At 32.9% G+C, this 20,632-nt stretch overlaps 2 protein-coding genes across 4 annotated transcripts; one reads left to right on the forward strand and one right to left on the reverse strand.

Moving 5' to 3' along the window:
* Window positions 1–82: 82 nt before the first annotated feature.
* Window positions 83–5,872, reverse strand: LOC138941720 (G-protein coupled receptor moody). 2 transcript variants are annotated; one of them, XM_070311587.1, is made up of 5 exons: window positions 5,755–5,872; window positions 4,620–4,838; window positions 1,952–2,190; window positions 1,445–1,754; window positions 83–1,118 (listed from the first exon to the last, which is right to left on the reverse strand). In XM_070311587.1, exons 2-5 carry the CDS (start codon window positions 4,836–4,838, stop codon window positions 249–251), a joined length of 1,638 nt encoding a protein of 545 aa, XP_070167688.1. In that variant the 5' UTR covers window positions 5,755–5,872; the 3' UTR covers window positions 83–248. The 2 variants fall into 2 exon arrangements, with proteins under 2 accessions (XP_070167688.1, XP_070167689.1); XM_070311588.1 differs by having other exon boundaries at window positions 4,620–4,866.
* Window positions 5,873–9,186: 3,314 nt separating this feature from the next.
* Window positions 9,187–20,618, forward strand: Moody (G-protein coupled receptor moody). 2 transcript variants are annotated; one of them, XM_070311503.1, is made up of 9 exons: window positions 9,187–10,100; window positions 14,736–14,886; window positions 17,380–17,520; window positions 17,807–17,977; window positions 18,154–18,281; window positions 18,543–18,696; window positions 18,807–19,006; window positions 19,155–19,352; window positions 20,101–20,618. In XM_070311503.1, the coding sequence occupies exons 2-9, from the start codon at window positions 14,759–14,761 to the stop codon at window positions 20,190–20,192; spliced, it is 1,212 nt and encodes a 403-aa protein (XP_070167604.1). In that variant the 5' UTR covers window positions 9,187–10,100; window positions 14,736–14,758; the 3' UTR covers window positions 20,193–20,618. The 2 variants fall into 2 exon arrangements, with proteins under 2 accessions (XP_070167604.1, XP_070167605.1); XM_070311504.1 differs by having other exon boundaries at window positions 19,155–19,423; window positions 20,101–20,191.
* Window positions 20,619–20,632: the final 14 nt, after the last annotated feature.

A 20,632-nucleotide genomic window follows, 5' to 3' on the forward strand; every position in this document is an offset into this window, starting at 1 on the left:
CTACGTTAGAAATCTACATTCTTTGTTTTAACAATAAGTTGATAATATTAACTATCCGAAAGAGCGATTAGCTATCCTCGAAGATGGTATTATAACACTTTATGATTACGAGAAGAAAAACATTGATGAACGCCAACAATCTGAGTTTTTTAAGTGTTTGACCATACAGATAATATAACAAACATAAATTATACACATTATTTATCTATTATGTTTGTCGTTACTTATATAATTAATCATTTATGAGTTTAACTGAGCATCAGCAAACTCAGCAGTCTCCTCTTGTTTGCCATCTGCTCACCCTTACACAGCAAGACATATTTATACGCGCTTCTGTACTCGGAACTCATCACGACGTAGATGACGGGATTGATGCAGGTTGTCAAATAGATGAGTATGTAGCCGGCGATGTTGAGACCCCGCCAGTCGATTGCGCCAGGAAAGAGCTTCGTGACGGTGATCGGTAGATAGCAAACCAAGAACGACACGAATATCACGAGAATCATTTGCAGTAGTTTCCGATCTTTGGCGGACATCCTGGGTGCGACGACGAGTTCGCCATTGCGGATCCTGCTAACGCTCTTGAATTTTGACATCCTGCGAGTCTTCTTTGCAGGCGAATCCAATCTCGAATCCACGAAGATTTCCGGTAAATCTGAACGATCGCCGTTGGCGAGTCGCGCCAGCGACGACTCCAGGATGAAGGATGCTCGGCTAGTCAGTCTCTCCAATCGCCCGCAAGAGTTTCTCGACGATTTTTGCTGCAATTCATTCTGATTTCTATTCAGAAACAGTTTCATTTCCGTGAGATCCGATTCCTCGCAATCATCCACGAATGATATGTCCTCCGATGCGCCAACATGAAGAGCGTTGTAGTCGCTGTTAAAGTTTGGATCGAGGCTGATAACCGTCGTTGGATTGTCTACATGCGATCTCGGCGTGCAATCTGTTTTTTGTCGATCGTGGATCGACTGCTTGGAGCAGGAAGAATCTTCGTTAACGGATGTCGATGGCTCGAGATCCATTTCTTCGTCTCGATTGAGAAAAATTGCTCGCATCGATAAGGAGGGATCGCAAAGAACAGACAGCTCTTGCTCTTGATTCTTCATGGACTGTTGCTGCAAAATGATAATTGTGATCAATAAAGAGATTCAAGTCTCAAGATTTCAGTCGGTATATGATGTATAAGACACCACAACTATATTTTAATAAATTAAATAAAATTTTTAGAGTTTAGAACAGAAGAATTAAAAGAGTAAAGCTAAATTTATTAATTTTTTAAATTCAATAATTTAATTTTAATTTCGATATTCAAAAATGTGTGTTTTGACTAATGTTTCATTAATAATCAATTTCTCTAATTTTTTTTATTTTTGATATATATATTTAATTAATTTTTTGTATTAACACTAAATCTTCTCATATGTCAATAAGTAGATCTTACATCATGGCTGGTTTCCGTAGGTTCTACATTGGTCTTATCTCTGCCCTTGCTCTTTGAGGCTGTTTCGCGAACGATATAGAAAATCCTAGCGTAGCAAACGATAATAGCGAAACAGGGTATTAGAAATGCAAGAAAGAAGAGAAATTCTTTTGGGCTCCGCCCGTTTATATCCGGCAGGATCGAGCAGGATCCGATAACGGGATCCAAACCAAAACGTCCGAATTTCTCGAACCACGTGACAATCAGCAGACCAAAAGCGACGATCCATATTGTCAAGACCATTGGTATCAAGTATTTCGTTTTATAAAATCTAAAAATAATATTTGACCATTAAAAGATTTAAAAATTTAATAACATGTTTTTAACTTTAGTTATTTATTTAATCAATTTTTATGCAATAATAATTTAAATGTAGTGTTTTAAATTAATGTTTAAAATAATTATAAAAAATTAGATTTTATCTATGCAGCGAGAGAGAGAGAGAGAGAGGAAAGAGGTCACACTTACGTAGGATAGAGACCAGGATGGCCGATCATGATGTAGCGATTGATCGTGATTGCGAGAACGCTGAAGAGGCTGACCGCAACGAGGCCGTATCTCAACAGCGGAAACAATCGACAGAGAAGTGGTCCGTACAACCACGAACTATGCCAGAATGTGGAAGTTGCGAGCGGTAGATTAAAGCAGCAGAACATCAAATCTGATATCGAGAGATTCATGATGAAGACCGCGGTGGCGTTCTTTAGCTGCAATAAAATTAAAATATTGCAAAACAATTATATGAAGAATTGTAGAATAATAAAATTATATATTTAGTTCCACACCTACACAAATATAAACCGTTTAACAAATTTATTAATCGTGCTCAAAATGCTGTATTTACAAATCGCGTTTAAAATTATCTGATTATCGATTATGATTAACGTGTCGATTCATTGATATACAAATAATATAACGAGAAAGTTTGTAGACGTGAAAATTAATTTACATAGCTTGCCGAATAAACTCTTCCAAATTCCATGGAGCAAACACAATAAAATTGATGGAAATTTCCTGATTTAATTCTAGCTAGTCGATTATATCGAAGTACGTGAACTTTCATGCAAACACACGATTGTGTATGCACGCAGTTCCGCGTAATATATTCTAAATTTAACTCATTGATGGTTGACTTTATCAAGAGGACTCGTTTGTTATAGAATCGTGCCGACAACCTGCGTTCATCGATTTGTGTCACATTTTCGATTATTTACCAGAAACAAAACATGACATTTTATTACATAATAAAATTAATCTTTTTTATAATTCGAAATAATTTTCTGGAATAATAAAAGCAATACTTAAAATTTATTTAATATTATTACAAAAGAGAGAGAGAGAGAGAGAGAGAGAGAGAGAGAGAGAGAGAGAATATAAAGCTCTATTTATTTACATATATACTTATAAAAGTACGTATGTATTATAAAGTTAAAAAATATATCTTATTGTAAATAAAGAAATATTTTCTAAAATATTAACTTTGAGCGATTGTGATTTAATTGTTAGATAGAATTTAAAAATTATACTATAATGCAGCGTACAAAATATAATATACATATAAAATAAGATAAATAATAGAATCTATGTTTTGAAAAAATTATGAACCAAGCACTTACAATTGAGAAATATTCTGTCCAATTTAACGTCCTTACTCATTGTTGCTAAGATTAACGTTTCGTAGAACGAAAGAGGTATAATGAGACTCGAGGTAAATCACTCGGACGGCTTTTAAGATTTCTGTGCGTAAGCACAGTAAGTACCGGAAACTCAAGCAATTGAAGCACGTCTTGAGTATAACACGAATTCATTGTGGTATACTAATTGTAAGTCCCTTTCCGTGTAAGTCACGAAAATCGTGGGCAACGCGAAACAATTTTTACAGATTTTCTATAAAAGCGTATTATTTATTGTAGTATGTGTTTGATATAGACATTTCCCATACAGCATCGCAAGATTGCAATAACATTGCAGCAACATTTTTCTGCAAGATTGCAACATTGCAGAAACATTCCGAAATGTTGCTGCAACGTTGTTATGACATTGCAGCAACAGTAAAATGTCCGCCTACAGAAATATTGCAATATAATATCGCAGCAACATAGCAATATAATATGTATGCAAAATAACGCTTTATGTATATTTATCGACATAATATCTTTAACATATGAAAAAAATAATAAGAAATTAGGCCTATAAGAGTCAGGATCTAGCGTGTATATAGTTTTTCTGTATTATAATAATAACGAAATTATAAAATGTTAATTTCTCAGTACACATTCGACTTCCTTCAGTGACAGAGAATATCTAAGATAAATAAAAAAAAACTCAATTTGCAATTACGTAAATTCACAATTTCTTTGTATTCGAAATATTCAGATATCCGGATGCAAAAAGATTGTGGTGAATTTACGCATACAACGAGTTTTTTTACATCTCTCTTGTCTTTATATAATCTCAAAATTTATTTATTAAAATCTGAAGTATCTTTTTTGCATATTATAAAATTATTATCAAATTTTTGATTTTATATAAGAATGGAAACTATTAAAAGAATTCTTAGTCCAATGTCTGAGCCCCTGTATTGGGATCATATCATATGACTTAAAACTTAAATGAACAAAAATAGTTATTATATCTTTTTAATCTTACTAGCCGTTCTTTGTAAATTTTATATAATCATCATGACTAAAAATTAAATGCGAAATAGATAGCGCAACATGCGCCGCATAGTGGTAAACGAATGAACTAGCGATTATTGAATACTTTTTTTGTAATATTTTCGGAATATTGCTGTAACATTGCTAAAGTTATATTGTAAAATAATGTTTTTGCAATATTTCTACAACATTAAACTGCAATATGCAATATTACAATGTTGCAGCAATGTTGTTGCCAGCTTCAGTGCTGTATGGGTTCGGATTATCTATTTTTTAGTACATTAATTTATATCATTGTCTTTTTATCAAAATCATCTTGATATCAATATCAAAATTATTTGAAAATTATATTGACTAATCAATCAACTTTCAGTTTGAATTTAACATTCAAATAATTCTTTTTTATTTTCTTTTTTTAATATTAGCCTATTAATTATTGTCACATGATGTTAGAATACTATAGCTATATAATTACGGACCTTTTTGGTGCGAAACAATGCGATCACCGTAATGAGATTTCCCGGGATGCCGATTAACATAAAGATAATACAACAGGTGGCAGCGAAGTACAATAGCCACCGTGGATAGCCGACAAAGAGGATCACTAATCCTGGATTCTGCAGCACCTCTTCGATCGCCACGTCGTCGCTGCCATTGCGTCCAGTTTCGTTGTTCGCCATCCACCAATACTCTAGCATCTGAAAGAAAGCCGAACTCTCGCCGAGTCTGTGAATGCCAGTAGTGGTCAGGGCCGTAGATAGATAGAATCATGACAATTTATTTCACAATTTGCAAAATAATGATCTTGATAATAATATAATACCGATGTTTGTATTTTATATAGATTTTTATTTTATCTATCGTATATAGACTCTGCAAAAAAAAATCTAGGATGATATCTTTTCATTATAAGTATAATCGACAATTATCGTTGTAGTATAATTAAGTAATTTTGTTGCTTTCACAAAAATCAAATCACGCAAATTCTTCATTTAATTACACATCTTTATTTTTGAAAAGATTTGACAGGTGATTTAAAGATATATACGCGAATGTATTCATTTTATTTTATTTATGTTTTCTATCTCAATTTCTCTTTTGCAAAGCCCGTTTAACAGCTGACACATGCATTTTGCCATCCCGGAGGCGCGAATTTTACGCACAAACGATCTACGTGATTTGCGCGTATACGCCTGTTGGACCCATCATTTCTTTTTTTTCTTCCGACGACGAACCGAGCATCGAAGAGAGGAACTGAGAGATCTATTTTCGCCGAGACGATAAACTCTTTCATCCGAGCGTAAACTTTCAGGCGTTTCTATGTTTCGAACGAATCCATAGTCTCGCGGATCATCGATGGTCAGCTGGCAGTCTTCAGCAAATTGTCGCCAAGCAACAGATTAGCATTTGTATGCAAATTAGACTAATACATATTGTATGTATATTAAAATATTTGCGAATGAAATATAAAATTGTCATAAAAAGTATCACAAATATAATGACAAGATTTTTTAATATATTTTTTTTAGTAAGGGATAATTATCATCTTGGAATAAAAATTCTAAGTTTCTCTTTGTTTTTTTTTCTTTTTTTTTTTAAGTAAGCTGCACTTACGTTTACAAAAGTGAGAAATAAATTTTTGATTTATCGATGGCAATGAAGTAGTGCTTCAAAACATTTCTCATTGCCTTTGACATCGGTATAACGTTATTTGTGCCTTTAACTCGTTCTTCTTCTTATCGACTCTCATCTTGATCTTGGCATTGCAGAGTCACTATATCTTTCTCTTCTGGATAACTCTATAAACTTTACTTGCAATTACTTTATTGCAATATTTTTATATTAGCAATGCAACAGACTTGAGATAGCGAAAATTGAACGAAGAGACGTTTTTATGATAATAATTACTCAAATTTATTTTTCAAAATCTGTAGCAGTAAAGGCACAGAATGAAATTGTCGGAGATGTGATGAAACAGAATGAAACGCGTCTGGCAAACTTCGCGAATGTACTGGCGGAATTATTAGCAAGATTCGTGTACACAAGAGTATGCTTTTCACCGAAGCGGCGTCTGCGCCAAATTCGACTCCTCCCTCACGATAGGGGAGTTTCTTCTTGCAGATCGATTTAGTTGCGTCGAATTGGAAGATCATCTTTGTGGCGCCGGTGTTTCTAATCTCGTTATCTGCTTCTATTAATTCTTGTATTAATTATTAAATGTACATGTGTCGTTTTAATAAGTACGTTTAATAAACTTCAAAAATTTTCGAGAATTTTTTATTCTTATATTATGTTTCCAATCAATTTAAATTAAAAATACTGAACATTTATCTAACAATAAGTAAAAGACATTATCGTAAACTAGGAACAATTTCTTTTCAAGATTTGACATATATTATGAGAAATATCAATCACGTTTCACAAAATCAAATAAGTACCGAATGAGGGCCTCGATCATCAGCTTTATTATAAACAATTTATAGCACGTCGCTCCCGACAACGCGATAGCGAAAATATTAAACGGGGCCATTCAGCCCCATGTCGTCCCCATCGTCGATATGGCACTTACGGTCTACTAGATAAAGCACCTACGTGCCTGATCGGAGCACACCGTCCCCTGGAAACTGCTACGCGCGTGTATGTCTCTCTACATCCTTTTTAAAAATAATTGCATTTTGTTAGTAGTAGTCATTCAGTGCAAGGGGAAAGAGTCTCCAGCTGTGTACGAACCGCCCGCAAGCGGAAGCGAGCGAGTTGGAAGTGCGTTTCTCCGGTTTGCTGTCTGTCCGAATTTAGGGAATGTCGAGATCTCTGGGCAATTGCTTGCATCTAAAGAAGATAAGAAAAATGTTATCATAAAAATATATATTGTAAGATACAATAATTAATCGTTCGTGTTTTTTTAATATATTTTAATTTTAAATTAGTAGAATTCATAAAAAAATGTGTAACCTTAAAATCATCTAATAATATAACGATGATTAATATTATGGAAAATTAGAAATTAAAATTAATAATCAGTAAATCATACGAGAAATTATGTAAATAATTTGTAACATATGTGTCTTCCTTTTTTTACCATATTATTGTATTATTTAACAATGGATTCTTTAGACAATTTCTAAAATTAATGTTTTCTCAGCGAAATATTTCTCTTTGGCTAACAGTTAATTGAAAATTAATACTTTTTATTCATTATCGTAAATTGACAATTTTTTTTAATTCTCAACACGTAATTATTATATGGGGCTATTGATATATTTAATTTCTCATCTAGTATATCTGTGGCACGCCGGAAGAACATCCGGCAAATCTAGGACGCCGCACACATACAATCACATATTATTAATTATTACATACTTAATTAACATTACATTTGATTGGAATAGATCTATTGTACTTATGCCGATGCTATCTTAACACAGAATAGCATGTCTAAAAAACATTTAAAGAGCGAGAGATTCGAAAAAATCATGTTAATTTCGAATAATTATAGGCAGTTGGATGCGGGTCGCCTCTATTGTATATGAATCCAGCGAGATGTTCGATTCAGTCATTCCAATTAACGCGGCCGGTCGGTTCCACTTTGTTAAGTCTAATTCATTCTCGCCATGTCTTCGATTGCTTAAGTAATAAATACCGTGCATTAAGAGCGACGATTTTATCGGCTCGCGGTTACTCGATTACAAGCTCTCGCGCGAAATTGCCAAATACGATAATTCGCCCGCACCTTGATTTCCCTCCATTTATTAATTACGATAAGTTAATTTATAGCTACGCAATATATATGCCAAATATATAAAACATTTTGTCTTCTACCTAATTACTTGCAATTATTAACATTTTTTTTATAATGTACACTCTTAATTAAAATTTTATGTAAATAGAAATCATCAAAATGGAAATTACTTATAGATAAAAAAAAAAGATTTTATCTCGAAATTTTTTTAACTCTCTATTTGATAAAAAAAGAATTGAGACTAATACCCGTATTCATAGTCCTTCCTTATTTTAAGGACGGAGGAAGCCTCCATGAAGGATTCCTTGAATCTGCAAGTCTACCTTGTTTCATAGATGGACCTCGAGTCTCCCTTTCAGAAGGAAGGAATATTTTAGGGATTTTTAGTGACCGACTGGAGGCAGCACTGTTTTATGCTGCCTGCAACTAATTTCATATAATACATATGAAAATTTTTTCGCATCTTCAAAATATTCCACGGGATTTTCCCAATCGCGAATGTATCTTTTCGGAATCCGCCACAGAATCCGATTCTCTAGATTTTCGTCTTCAAATCCATCGTCAGAATCATTTAAAAATTCATTGTCCATTATCCCTTTTTCCTTTATACACTTTCAGTTTGAGAGCGCGACAACAAATAACCACAAAACCACAAATGTAACGAAACTAACTTTTGGAGGTTATATTTGGTTATATTCTGCGTATCGTCTGCTAAAAAGGTCGCGTCACTCCTCGAGGAAGCTCGTGATCTTCCTTGAGATAAGGGAGCCAATAAGATTCCTTGTTCGGTCAAGGAAAGTTTATGAAACGTGGAACGAGGAACAAGGAATCCTTATTCCTCAAGGACGGACTATGAATACGGGTATAAAATTCTTTTATATTATGATATCTTTTAAATTCATCCTGCATGTTAGGCGAAAATTTAAAAAAAATGAGCGATGGATATCAAGATCGCTTGTAATATAGATATAGGTATACGTATACATATACATCGCTCTTATCCTGATTACGCGAAACGAACAAAAGAACGTGGCGTATCGCAATTGCAGCACATTCCGTGCAAATTTACAAAGGAACAGCATGTTGTGTCACAACGGAAGGGTCAACCGGGTCCCCGGATCTTGGGTGCAGATGTGCTCTCGCATCGTCATTGAGCTGCTCTCCCCCGCATTATCTCTCTCCCTCTCTCTCTCGCTCTTTCTTCATCACCTCCTTCTCCCGTGGCCGCCTACCCGCGGGGCCCGTATCTAGCGTGTGTACAATCTGACGGAATGCTGGGTAAGCAGCAGTCTATCCATGGTGACGCTGACGCATACGCGGTGCCCGCCACACGATTCGCGCCAGTTGGTCCCCAAGCTATAACTCCGGTCCCCGCAGAATCGATCGCGCGCAGTCGAAACCGCGAGTCACCGCGAAAAAATGCAAAACGATGAGTATGGTTTGATCAAATAAGAAAATTTTTTGAAAAAAATTGAAATAAGATTCCCAGAGAGACAGTATGATTCCGAGTCGGTCCCGAAGAATCAAGTCGGTCGAAATCTCCAAGTTACAAGGAAATCGTAATCGTTCGACAGATGTCACGCAATTTACAATAAAGATAATAAGACTTTAAATAAAAGTTTGAAATAATATTTAATTAAAATAAGCGTGAATCTTTGTGAATAATAAGAAATGTGAATACATAAATTATTTCGCGATCAGCGAAAATCGACGGCTTTTTCAAAGGTATCAAGTTATCTTTTTAAGGGGAAGATACATTAGATACGGCAAGTGAATTCTAATAGAATTTAGTCATATTTGGTAAAGTTAAATTATTATAATAAAATTGGAGAAAAGATATACCTAAAGAGAAGAAGAAAAGAAAATCATTTAATGATAGATCAAAAAGATATTAAATAAATGTTCTAGTCATTAAGAGTCATCAACAAAGACTTTATACATATCTTGTGATGCACGTTTAATAATTAGACGATCGATAAGAATTATCGAACCTTCTTTTTCCAAAGAAGCAACGCTTAAATACTCAGTCTGACATTGTAAAACGACTCTGATCATTTCTGGTGAGGAAGACATATGCAAGGACGCGTTTAAGCGGAAGGACATTGAGAATTTTCACATTCCTCGGTCGTATTCTTTACTCAACAAAAGTCTTTCCGCCTCTCCGTTATCTATCACGTTGACGGATGTATGACTGGTTTAAAGTAACAAGAATTGACAAGCGGTAAGTGACAATTATCATTCTTTTATTCTCTCTTTCTCTTATTTAGATATTCTTCTTCTATTTAGATTCTTAATTTAATTTCTATAGAAGTTAATCGGCCAAAATTTTCTTTCTTTAAAAAAAGAAATAAAAAAGTATGCGAAAGAAATAATTATTCAAATATTTGAAGAAATGATTTTTTAAAAAACTGTCATTATATTTTTCGCTCGTGTAAATTCTGTCGATGTCAAGTTGGTCTGCCGGATTCTGAGGGACCAACGCCGAGAACGGAGCAAAAAACCGTAGCAAAGTCCCAAGGCAATTTAGAAACGTGACATGGAGATAATTGTGATGGGTGGAGTAGTATTCAATTAGCTGGACTATACCAAGAATTAATGTAAAAGTAGATTTTCAAATACACATATTTCACTCGAAAGCAATTTTTAATTTTACATAAAGCTTATATATGTATAATAAAAAAATATTATAAACATTTATTTCGCAAAACTAATTAATCTTTTCAAGTGAAAAATATAAATTTCTTAATATTTCAAAATTTTTATTAAATTATTAAGTCTTAGTTTGTGATATTAGTTTTAAGAAAATTTGCAATAAATTATAATTCTCTATATAGTTTTTCACATAAAAATTCATGAGAGAAACACGTTAAATGAGCCGATAAAGGGCATGTCTTAACTACAGCGTATTTAGCGCTAAATGCACAGTATGAATAGCACGACACATGTTTTGTACCGTAAGTGCAGACGTTTGACATCCACACCACGTGGTGCTCTCGTGGGTGGGATATGAGAGTAGTAGCGTCTCGATCGCGACTTTCAACAATCTTGCACTCAAGTCATATATATATATATATATATATATATACATTATCTTTTCGCCTTCGTTATTTATATATTGTGATTGTTTATATTGTAAAAAAAATATAAAAAATATGCAAGAAATCGCGTAACGAATTTAAATAAAAGAAATTTATGTTACTGTTTATATACTTATGTATATTTTTTTGCGTTGATATAAAGATTGCGCTTCGCAATATTTAATTTTAATTCAGGCGATTTACATAATTAAATATGTACTCAGTTTTTTAATGGGTATCGGAAAGACAAAGCTGAATAAATAATACGACACGGGTATATAATACGATCGACGCTATCGATATTATCGATGTTAATTTATATCGGAGTTGACTGTATAAAATCTCGCTCGATAGGCCTGTGATAAATATAAATTTATTCAAACAAAGAATTAAGGAGCACTCTTGATTGGAAAGATGCTTGATTATACAACGAGATGCCAGTCGACAACGCATCGACAACTCGCACCGACTCGATCTAGGTGCTTTCACCGTGACTCAACTTGACTCATTCATTGCCATTCGTCGCGTGATTAACACGGAAATCATTCAATGACGTCAGTTCATCACCGAGGACTTCCACGGAATAAAAAATAATGTTCGCGGTTTCACATCGCGTCTTCTTCCGTTGACGTGCGGCCGATTAATTTTGCTTATCAAGTTGATATAAAAGTCACGCCCTTCTCGAATCAGTCATTCGTGCCGTTTAGATTTCATACAGGTTCGAAATAATCGATTACACTTAATTACACTCGATTATGCTCGACCAATGTCTACTTTTTATATATAATAATATAATAAAAATAAATAACTAATATATAATTTTTTTAATTTAAGAAAAAAATAAAGCAACACTTAAACCTTAACATATAAATTCTTTGTTACACATATTATTTATATTTTATAAATAATTTTAAGTATATATTTTCCAAACATATATAAATTATAATTTAATTAAAACTTTTAGATTTGATTGCGGTTTTTCTTCTTGACTTCTCCGAGCTCTTCCTATATTTAATACAATTTCGTAAGAATTTATTTAATAATATAATTAATTATTCAATAAAGCGCGATAATATCAAACTATTTTCTCAACATTTGTGAGGACAAGATATATATAAAGCAAAACAACGACGCAACCGACGCGACGCGTTGGTGCGTTCCCATAGTCTTCCGTAGCTTTGATCGTTTTTTTTTGTCGCACAAGGGGACGCCTAGTACCGGGTGTCCGTTAATTTCCCCTAATTAAACTCAATCGGGGTTAATGCACTGCAGTTTAACCTCAGTTTACTAAATCCAGCGCACCCTTTGCAACATGTGTTTACATATAGATGACGATCGCTGATCAATAAATAAATTTATACAATTCTGAATTCACAGAAGTTTTTTTATAAAACTACCACAGAAAAATATAATATAAAAATTATACAAATTGAGATTTTATATGTATATATACAATACATATGTGTAATTTTAAATAAAATTAATTTAAATAGAAAATTTGTTAAAAATTTAATAAGCCCTGATAATAATATCAGTATCTAGAAATTATCCACATTACAGGAAATTGATACGTGCTCCTTCTGAGTTTCTAATACCGCGTGTCACACATGTTTTAATAACGTAAGTGACTCATATACTGGTGATCTATAATGATTGTTTAGTAATTGCAACTATTTGGTGTTCCCATACAGCACCGCAAGATTGCAACAACATTGCAGCAACATTTTTCTGCAAGATTGCAACATTGCAGAAACATTCCGAAATGTTGCTGCAACGTTGTTATGATATTGCAGCAACAGTAAAATGGCCACCTACAGAAATATTGCAATATAATATTGCAGCAACATAGCAATATAATATATATGCAATAATGCTTTATATATATTTATCGACATAATATTCTTAACATGAAAAAAAATAATAAGAAATTAGGCTTATAAGAATCAGGATTTAGTGTGTATATAGATTTTCTGTATTATAATAATAAAGAAATTATAAATTGTAAATTTTTCGGTACACATTCGACTTCCTTCAGTGACAGAGAGTGTATCTAAGAGAAATCAGAAAAAACTCAATTTGCAATTTTGTAAATTCACAATCTCTTTATATAGGAAATATTCAGATATGCAAAAAGATTGTAGTGGATTTATGCATACAACAAGTTTTTTCACATCTCTCTTGTCTTCATATAATCTCAAAATTTATTTATTAAAATCTGAAGTATCTTTTGCATGTTTGTCCATTCTTATACAAAATTTGATATATATAATAATTTTTGATTTTATATAAGAATGGAAACTATATTAAAAGAATTCTTAAGTCCAATGTCTGAGTCCCCTGTGTTGGGGTTATATTATACAATTTAAACTAATAAAAATAGTTATTATATCTTTTTAATCTTACTAGCCGCTCTTTGTAAACTTTATATAATCATCATGACTAAAAATTAAAAGCGGAATAGATAGCGCAACATGCGCCGCATAGTGGTAAACGAATGAACTAGCGATTATTGAATACTTTTTTTGTAATATTTTTGGAATGTTGCTGTAACATTACTAAAGTTATATTGTAAAATAATGTCTTTGTAATATTTCTGCAACATTAAACTACAATATGCAATATTGCAATATTGCAGCAATGTTGTTGCAAGCTTCAGTGCTGTATGGGTTGTGACTACGATTCAGATTATTTATAAATTATAAGGAGCGAAAAAAAGAACATCATATATATTGTGAATTGTAAATTTCTAAATGTTGATATATATATTCCGATAAATATTTCGATTCCAAAATGTCGGTCAGTTTCAAATTTGTATTTTCCAAATAAAATGAAAGTAAAGTGTTTAAATATATTCAAGCACATGGAAGGATGTCGAAGAATCAGAGAAGCATCATTGTCTGAAAGCGTCTGGAGTATTATCTTCTATAAATCCTCCAGACGACCTGTTTCCGTCGGTGGCGCTCATAAATAATAATAAATTCTTAGTCTCCTTTCCTTAACGTAATTCTCCAACCATTGTGCACGTCGGGGAATTATTTTAATGCGCCTTGCGCACGCGATATGTATTTGCATAACGCAAATGTCAAACGTCCTACGCGTTATCAGACAACCGCTATTGTGGATTCTAAAGTCTTCAGCAACTTTAGGTTTATATTGATAAGATACATAAATATATATTGTAATCTTATATAATCTTTATAAGAGTTTTTATAATTACTTTTTATTTTTTAATAAATTATAAAATATATTTTTTTTCTGTTATATATTGAAACTCTCTATAAAAATGTTAATAGATGAATCATAATACGACGAACGGTATATTAATGCGCTGCAATGCGTGTTTTTCTGTCGCAATTCAGGAAACAATCGTAAAACAAGCATCGTCGCATCCGCTTTATATCGAAACGATTTTACCGTGCGTACCGGAATTTTAGATCGTGGTTTCCTCCTCGGAAATTTCACATCTATCTGTTTTGTATCTCGCGTTAATAATTGATCCCGGACATGCCTACTAATAATCATCGCGAAAAGAACGAGCGGTTTATTTCTATCAATTCTGTTCTCGCTGAATGTCTTTCTGATTTCGAAAGTAAATCAGTTGAGTGACAGATAGCGGTAAATATACTAATTACTAATTTAAAAAATCGTTGTTTCGGTTATTTTTTATCAAAAATGTTTGTATTCATAAAATATATTATTTGTTAATCATTTGCTTTAGTCACTTACCGAGGAGAATACAGATCAAATATTTAATTCTATTTTTTTTTTGTTCGTACAAGGCTTCGAGGTCGATCGAGGCCAAATGGAATTGTTGAATCAGAATCTCGACACGTTTGGCATGGCTGGTACAATGGATAATACGGCTACGTGGTTGCCCCATGTCATGGATAACGCCACGCAAAATGCTATCGTCGATGCAGAATTGTCAAGGTACGTTGATCTTTTTAAAGCATATTTTTGAAATATTTCAGTCACAATATCCATCAAATTGTCATCAATTGTCCGATGCCTCTCCTAGAAACCTCTCCCTCTTTTCAAATTGTCAGAATTGTTAAGGTCGTTAGAATTCGTTAATTCACATATTGTATTCATAAAAAGTTCATGCAATTCGTACAATTCACTCGCGAAAAATTCATTCAGTTTATTATATCACTTTACACGACATTCCCGCACTTGAAACACTGCCACACTTTGGCTGTGTTTCAAAATTCACTGCCGATACTGGAAATCTATAGTTTACGTAACTTATATTATAGATTTCTAGTATTCTTTCTGGCAGTGAATTTTGGGGCACAATGTTTGCATGGTACTCCTAAATTTAAATTAACGAAAAAATTTCGAGCACGAAAAGCGAACAAAAATGAAATCGATGGATAGAATCGACGCAAATAATGTTCGACCCGACTCTTGTCTTATAACACATCCGATTCTCAGAGTGACTCGAATTACTGCTTAGATACTATTTGTTATGATATCATAGCAGCTTATAAGCATTATCATAGAAATTGTGCTAAGTTGGTTTTACGCAACTCGTCAAAGCGAAACATATGTCTTCAAAATATAAAAGAAAAGAAAGCCGTTCGACTACATATGAAGATATATGTATGGTGTGTGAGACAAGAGACGCGGTGGAACTAAACGAAGACGATCCCATTCTGCTCTTATTGGGCAATCGATCAAATTTTAATTAATTTAAACCCAATCGCTTGTTAGAGCAAAATTGAAATATCACGTAAAAACCCATACAGCACCGCAAGATTGCAACAACATTGCAACAACATTTTTCTGCAAGATTGCAACATTGCAGAAACATTGCGAAATGTTGCTGCAACGTATATGATATTACAGCAACAGTAAAATGTCCGCCTACAGAAATATTGCAATATAATATTGCAGCAACATAGCAATATAATATATATGCAATAATGCTTTATATATATTTATCGACATAATATTCTTAACATGAAAAAAAAATAATAAGAAATTAGGAATATAAGAGTCAGCATCTAGTGTACACACTATATACATATAGATTTTCTGTATTATAATAATAACGAAATTATAAAATGTAAATTTTTGGTTACACATTCGACTTCCTTCAGTGACAGAGAGTATCTAAGAGAAATAAGAAAAAACTCAATTTGCAATTGTGTAAATTTGCAATTTCTTTGTATCCTAAATATTGTATTCAGATATCCGGATGCAAACAGATTGTGGTGGATTTACGCATACAATGAGTTTTTTCACATCTCTTTCGTCTTTATATAATCTCAAAATTTATTTATTAAAATCTGAAGTATCTTGCATATTAGAAAATTATTATCAAATTTTTGATTTTATATAAGAACGGAAACTATTAAAAGAATTCTTAGTCCAATGTCTGAATTCTCCGTGTTGGGGTCATATCATACAACTTAAACTAATAAAAATAATTATTATATCTTTAATCTTATTAGCCGCTCTTCGTAAACTTTATATAATCAGCGTGACTAAAAATTAAATGCGGGATAGATAGCGCAACATGCGCCGCATAGCGGTAAACAAATGAACTAGCGATTATTGAATACTTTTTTTGGAATATTTTCGTAATGTTGCTGTAACATTGCTGAAATTATATTGTAAAATAATGTCTTTGCAATATTTCTGCAACATTAAACTGCAATATGCAATATTGCAATGTTGCAGCAATGTTGTTGCAAGCTTTAGTGTTGTATGGGAACTCGACGAACTATGCGATACGTTGAAAACCGATTAAAATGCATTAATGTGCGCTCATTACATATGTATGAGTTTTTTGCGACTTGTGACAATGCTTTTATAGCATTACTTAGCTTCCTTTTCAGGATAAACTTTCCAGGTACTAAACCCTCCCATCAACGTCAAAATGTACCTGTTGGGAGAATTATATTACATAATTTTATAATATAATATATAATTTGTTATTTATATTATATGAGTGTGGGATTATACTTATATTGCACACATTTTGTGTGTGACATAAGTAAATAAATATATACAAGTTAAAATTAGAGATAAAAAAATATTCGCGCGAATTATAATATACGAGAGTATAATTAGATTTGCCGATTATGTGTATGTGTGTGTTAATATAATAGATTACGATTAAATGAATCTTGAAATAAATAAATAAATACCTTGTATACCGTAAGAAATTAAACGTTAAACATCGTACAAAGTAGATCAATTAATTACCGCTGCGACATAAAGCAGTATAAAATTAATTTATGCAAAATATTGTGTTTTTTGAATTTTGGAATAATTATTAATTAAGCTATTGATATATTAATACTTTTAATTACTAATTAATCTATTTAATTAAAAATTATTTGCAATTCTTATCAATGAAGACAACCACGATAAACAAAAAAAGGATCGTTTTTATAATTGATTTACCTGTTGCAGATTCCCGAAACCCTTGAGAACTTTTGCGGCAATAGTGGCAATCATTATCATGATAATTGGTCTAGCTGGTAATCTACTAACGATCGTTGCTCTGTGTAAATATCCCAAAGTTCGCAACGTCGCAGCAGCTTTTATTATAAGGTATACAACAATCTATATATCTAACTTTATTTTATTAAATTTATCAACAAAGATTTCTTTATTTAAATATGTGTGATATAAATAACTGATTCGCACACGCGTTTAAAGAGCTAGAACGACAGTATGAGTCATTATTGCGTGTTGAGTGATTATCTCATATAAACGTGTCGCGTCATTCTACATAAAAAAAGAATAATTTCTAAACGCATAAAGATTTGTTAAAGCAACTTTTTCCCGTTAATATTTACGTCAATTAAAAGTGAGTCAACTTATGTCGATGAAATAGTTTGTGCGTCGCGGACTTCGTGTTCTGTCTGCTGGTGCTGCCGTTCGATTCCATCAGATTCATCAATGCCGGTTGGGCGGATATACGATTCTTCTGTATTTTCGTGCCTTTCTTCAGGTACGGAAATGTCGGTGTCAGTCTTCTATCTGTAGCAGCTATTACTATCAACAGGTGCGTGTCTCTATCTTCTATTCTCAAGCTTAAGTATTTAATCTACTTAAAAGGTTTACTTTAATTTATTTTGAAATTTGATCGGGCTTCTAAGAGATGAATTATCTTTCCTAAATTAATGCAATAAAATTAAAATACAATATAAAACTGAAAAAGAAGATCTTGATTTTACATAGGTATATTATGATAGCGCATCACGCCGTATATAGCAAAGTTTACAAGAAATACTGGATCGCCGCGATGATAGTTTTCTGCTGGCTGTTTTCTTACGGGATGCAGATACCTACGCTGTTAGGAGTGTGGGGTGAGTCGCTATTTTTATATCACTTTGTGTAATTGAATAATTTTTAAATAATTTAAACAATTTTAATATTTAAATAATTTTGTATAATTAATCATTAAAAATTGTTATTTTGCAAATCTTATCATTTTCTTTTATAAAAGAAAATGTATTAAAAATTATTGTATAAAAGAAAATGAATGAAATTCGTAAAATTTGTTTTACTATTTTTATCACGTATTATTTATAGCTTGTCACTTACTCGCTTACGACTATCTTTATTAGGTAAATTCGACTATGATCGCAATCTGGAGACTTGCTCCATCGTCAAGGACCATCACGGTAATACGTCCAAGACATTTCTTTTTGTCATGGGGTTTCTAATACCATGTGTGGTGATTGTTGGCTGTTACACCAAAATATTCTGGGTGGTGCACAAGTAATTCACGTTTTCAAGACTTTGCATATATCTTTTTTTATGTTTATCTTTGTTTTTTACTGCTGCATCCACATGAAGATAATAATCGGAATCTGTAATTGACGTTGTAGATCAGAATCGAGAATGCGAAAGCACGCCGCACCAACGATAAAATCGCCTCATACACCTGGGAGGGACATGAAGGAAATCAAGCAGAAGCGCAGCGAGTGGAGAATCACGAAGATGGTGCTAGCGATCTTCATCAGTTTTCTCGCGTGCTACCTGCCGATCACTATCGTCAAGGTGGCCGATGCGGAGGTCAGATGTCCCGGTACGAATATATTTATCTATATACATTGATAACAGTAACTGTATATTGGCTTTCAATTTTTTTCTCTTTTCTCGATCTTCTTTTAACGATACATTTGCTATAGTTTGCTTCCACCGTTATTACCTCACTGAACATCAAATTATTTCAGAGTGCCACGTTTTGGGATATCTACTGCTGTACTTCGCGTCATGTGTGAATCCGATCATTTACGTTATCATGAACAAGCAGTACAGACAGGCGTACGCCGGTGCGATCGGTTGCTCGTGGATAAGGGTGAGCTTGACCCCGTATGGCAGCAGCGCACCGGGTGGTGGTCTTCAGGCTCATCAGCAGGACTACGTCCAAGGTAACTTCGAGCAACGTCACGCGGTAACACTCACCAAACTCTGACCGAGCGCGCGACCACTCGCTCACTTCGTAAGTCATGGGCACCACAAGTTTGCTTCTTACTTTGTTCAATTGCCATTTTGATATCGCTATCTGTGGCCAAACATTATTTGTGTGTGTATGCGCGCTAATCAATTCCTTAATCGCATCCTTTAATCATTAATTTCTTTTTATGCCTAGCAGCTTCTTAACTCCTTCTTGGGGCTTAACGACGAGCGAGCGACGTCGATTAGTGTGTGTTGTATCCCTCCGATCGTAAATTAACAATATATTAATAAGATCTTTCACATTTCTTCTTCATTGTAGATCGCTAAATTTATTGTTGACTTAATTTGCTTAAATATTATTTTTTATCGCTTGTGTTTAATTATTAATTTAATACATAACAAAGGGTTTGTGTTATGTTTGAGCTATTTTTTTCAATTTTCATTAAAAAATTACTACAATATTAGACATTATATATATATAATAGTTTCTTTTTTAATTATTTCATGATATTATCTTTTCTTTTCAGCCTTTATATGTAGTTTTTTTCTGTATTACATTACATACGTATATAATTGTCTCACAAAAACATTTCATTGTATTGTATATAAAAATAGTTTGTTTTACTATTTTTTATTATTTGTTTTCTCTATGTACATTTGACGTAAAAATGTGAGTTCTATTGCCATCAAAATACATTTAGATTTTGTTTTTAACTGCAGATTATTCAAAGGACTTCAGTAAAACAATGGTATCGACGGTCTCTATCGCTATGAATCCTGTGAGAAGTTCGGAATTCGAGGAGAAATTGTGATTATCGAGAGAGAAATTAAAAAAGATCGAGAAGAGATTAAATATTTTTCCGTTGAAAAAAAAAAGATAGAAGAAAAAAGAAGAAAAAGCAGAAATTTTCACTGTGTTATTGAACCAATTTGCATAACTTTCGTACCTTGTTTATAGGTACGATGGAATAGTATGTTCCAATTATTCTTTCGCTAAAGAGCGAAATAATATAAATAATAAATATGTCACGTACGCTTATCTAATTTCCGTAGCGTTCGAAAAAGCCACATATAGTTACCCTCAATTAGGTATTGATTCTTACCAAAGGTTGTCATATATTATTGTACCTTGTAAATAAAATACGAATTTTATATTGCCTTATATTTAAAATACACTTATAATATGCTTATTATAGAGTAGAGAGAAAATAATAAAAATAGATTGTTGCAAATAAGAGTATTATTCAGTAAA

This window comes from Polyergus mexicanus, unplaced genomic scaffold (assembly GCF_030449975.1).
Source record: "Polyergus mexicanus isolate NDT 795.1 unplaced genomic scaffold, iyPolMexi1.0 SCAF_20, whole genome shotgun sequence".
NCBI lineage: Eukaryota > Metazoa > Arthropoda > Insecta > Hymenoptera > Formicidae > Polyergus > Polyergus mexicanus.

Bases quoted from the DNA above. Each gene is read 5' to 3' on its own strand.
- LOC138941720 (XM_070311587.1), bottom strand. From the start codon at position 4,838: ATGCTAGAGTATTGGTGGATGGCGAACAACGAAACTGGACGCAATGGC. The intron at 1,755-1,951 runs GTAAGTGTGACC...TATTATTTTTAG, and splicing joins CATCCTGGTCTCTATCCTAC to ATTTTATAAAACGAAATACT. The intron at 1,119-1,444 runs GTAAGATCTACT...ATCATTTTGCAG, and splicing joins CTACGGAAACCAGCCATGAT to CAACAGTCCATGAAGAATCA.
- Moody (XM_070311503.1), top strand. From the start codon at position 14,759: ATGGAATTGTTGAATCAGAATCTCGACACGTTTGGCATGGCTGGTACA. The intron at 17,521-17,806 runs GTATACAACAAT...TCGATGAAATAG, and splicing joins GCAGCAGCTTTTATTATAAG to TTTGTGCGTCGCGGACTTCG. The intron at 19,007-19,154 runs GTACGAATATAT...AAATTATTTCAG, and splicing joins TGCGGAGGTCAGATGTCCCG to AGTGCCACGTTTTGGGATAT.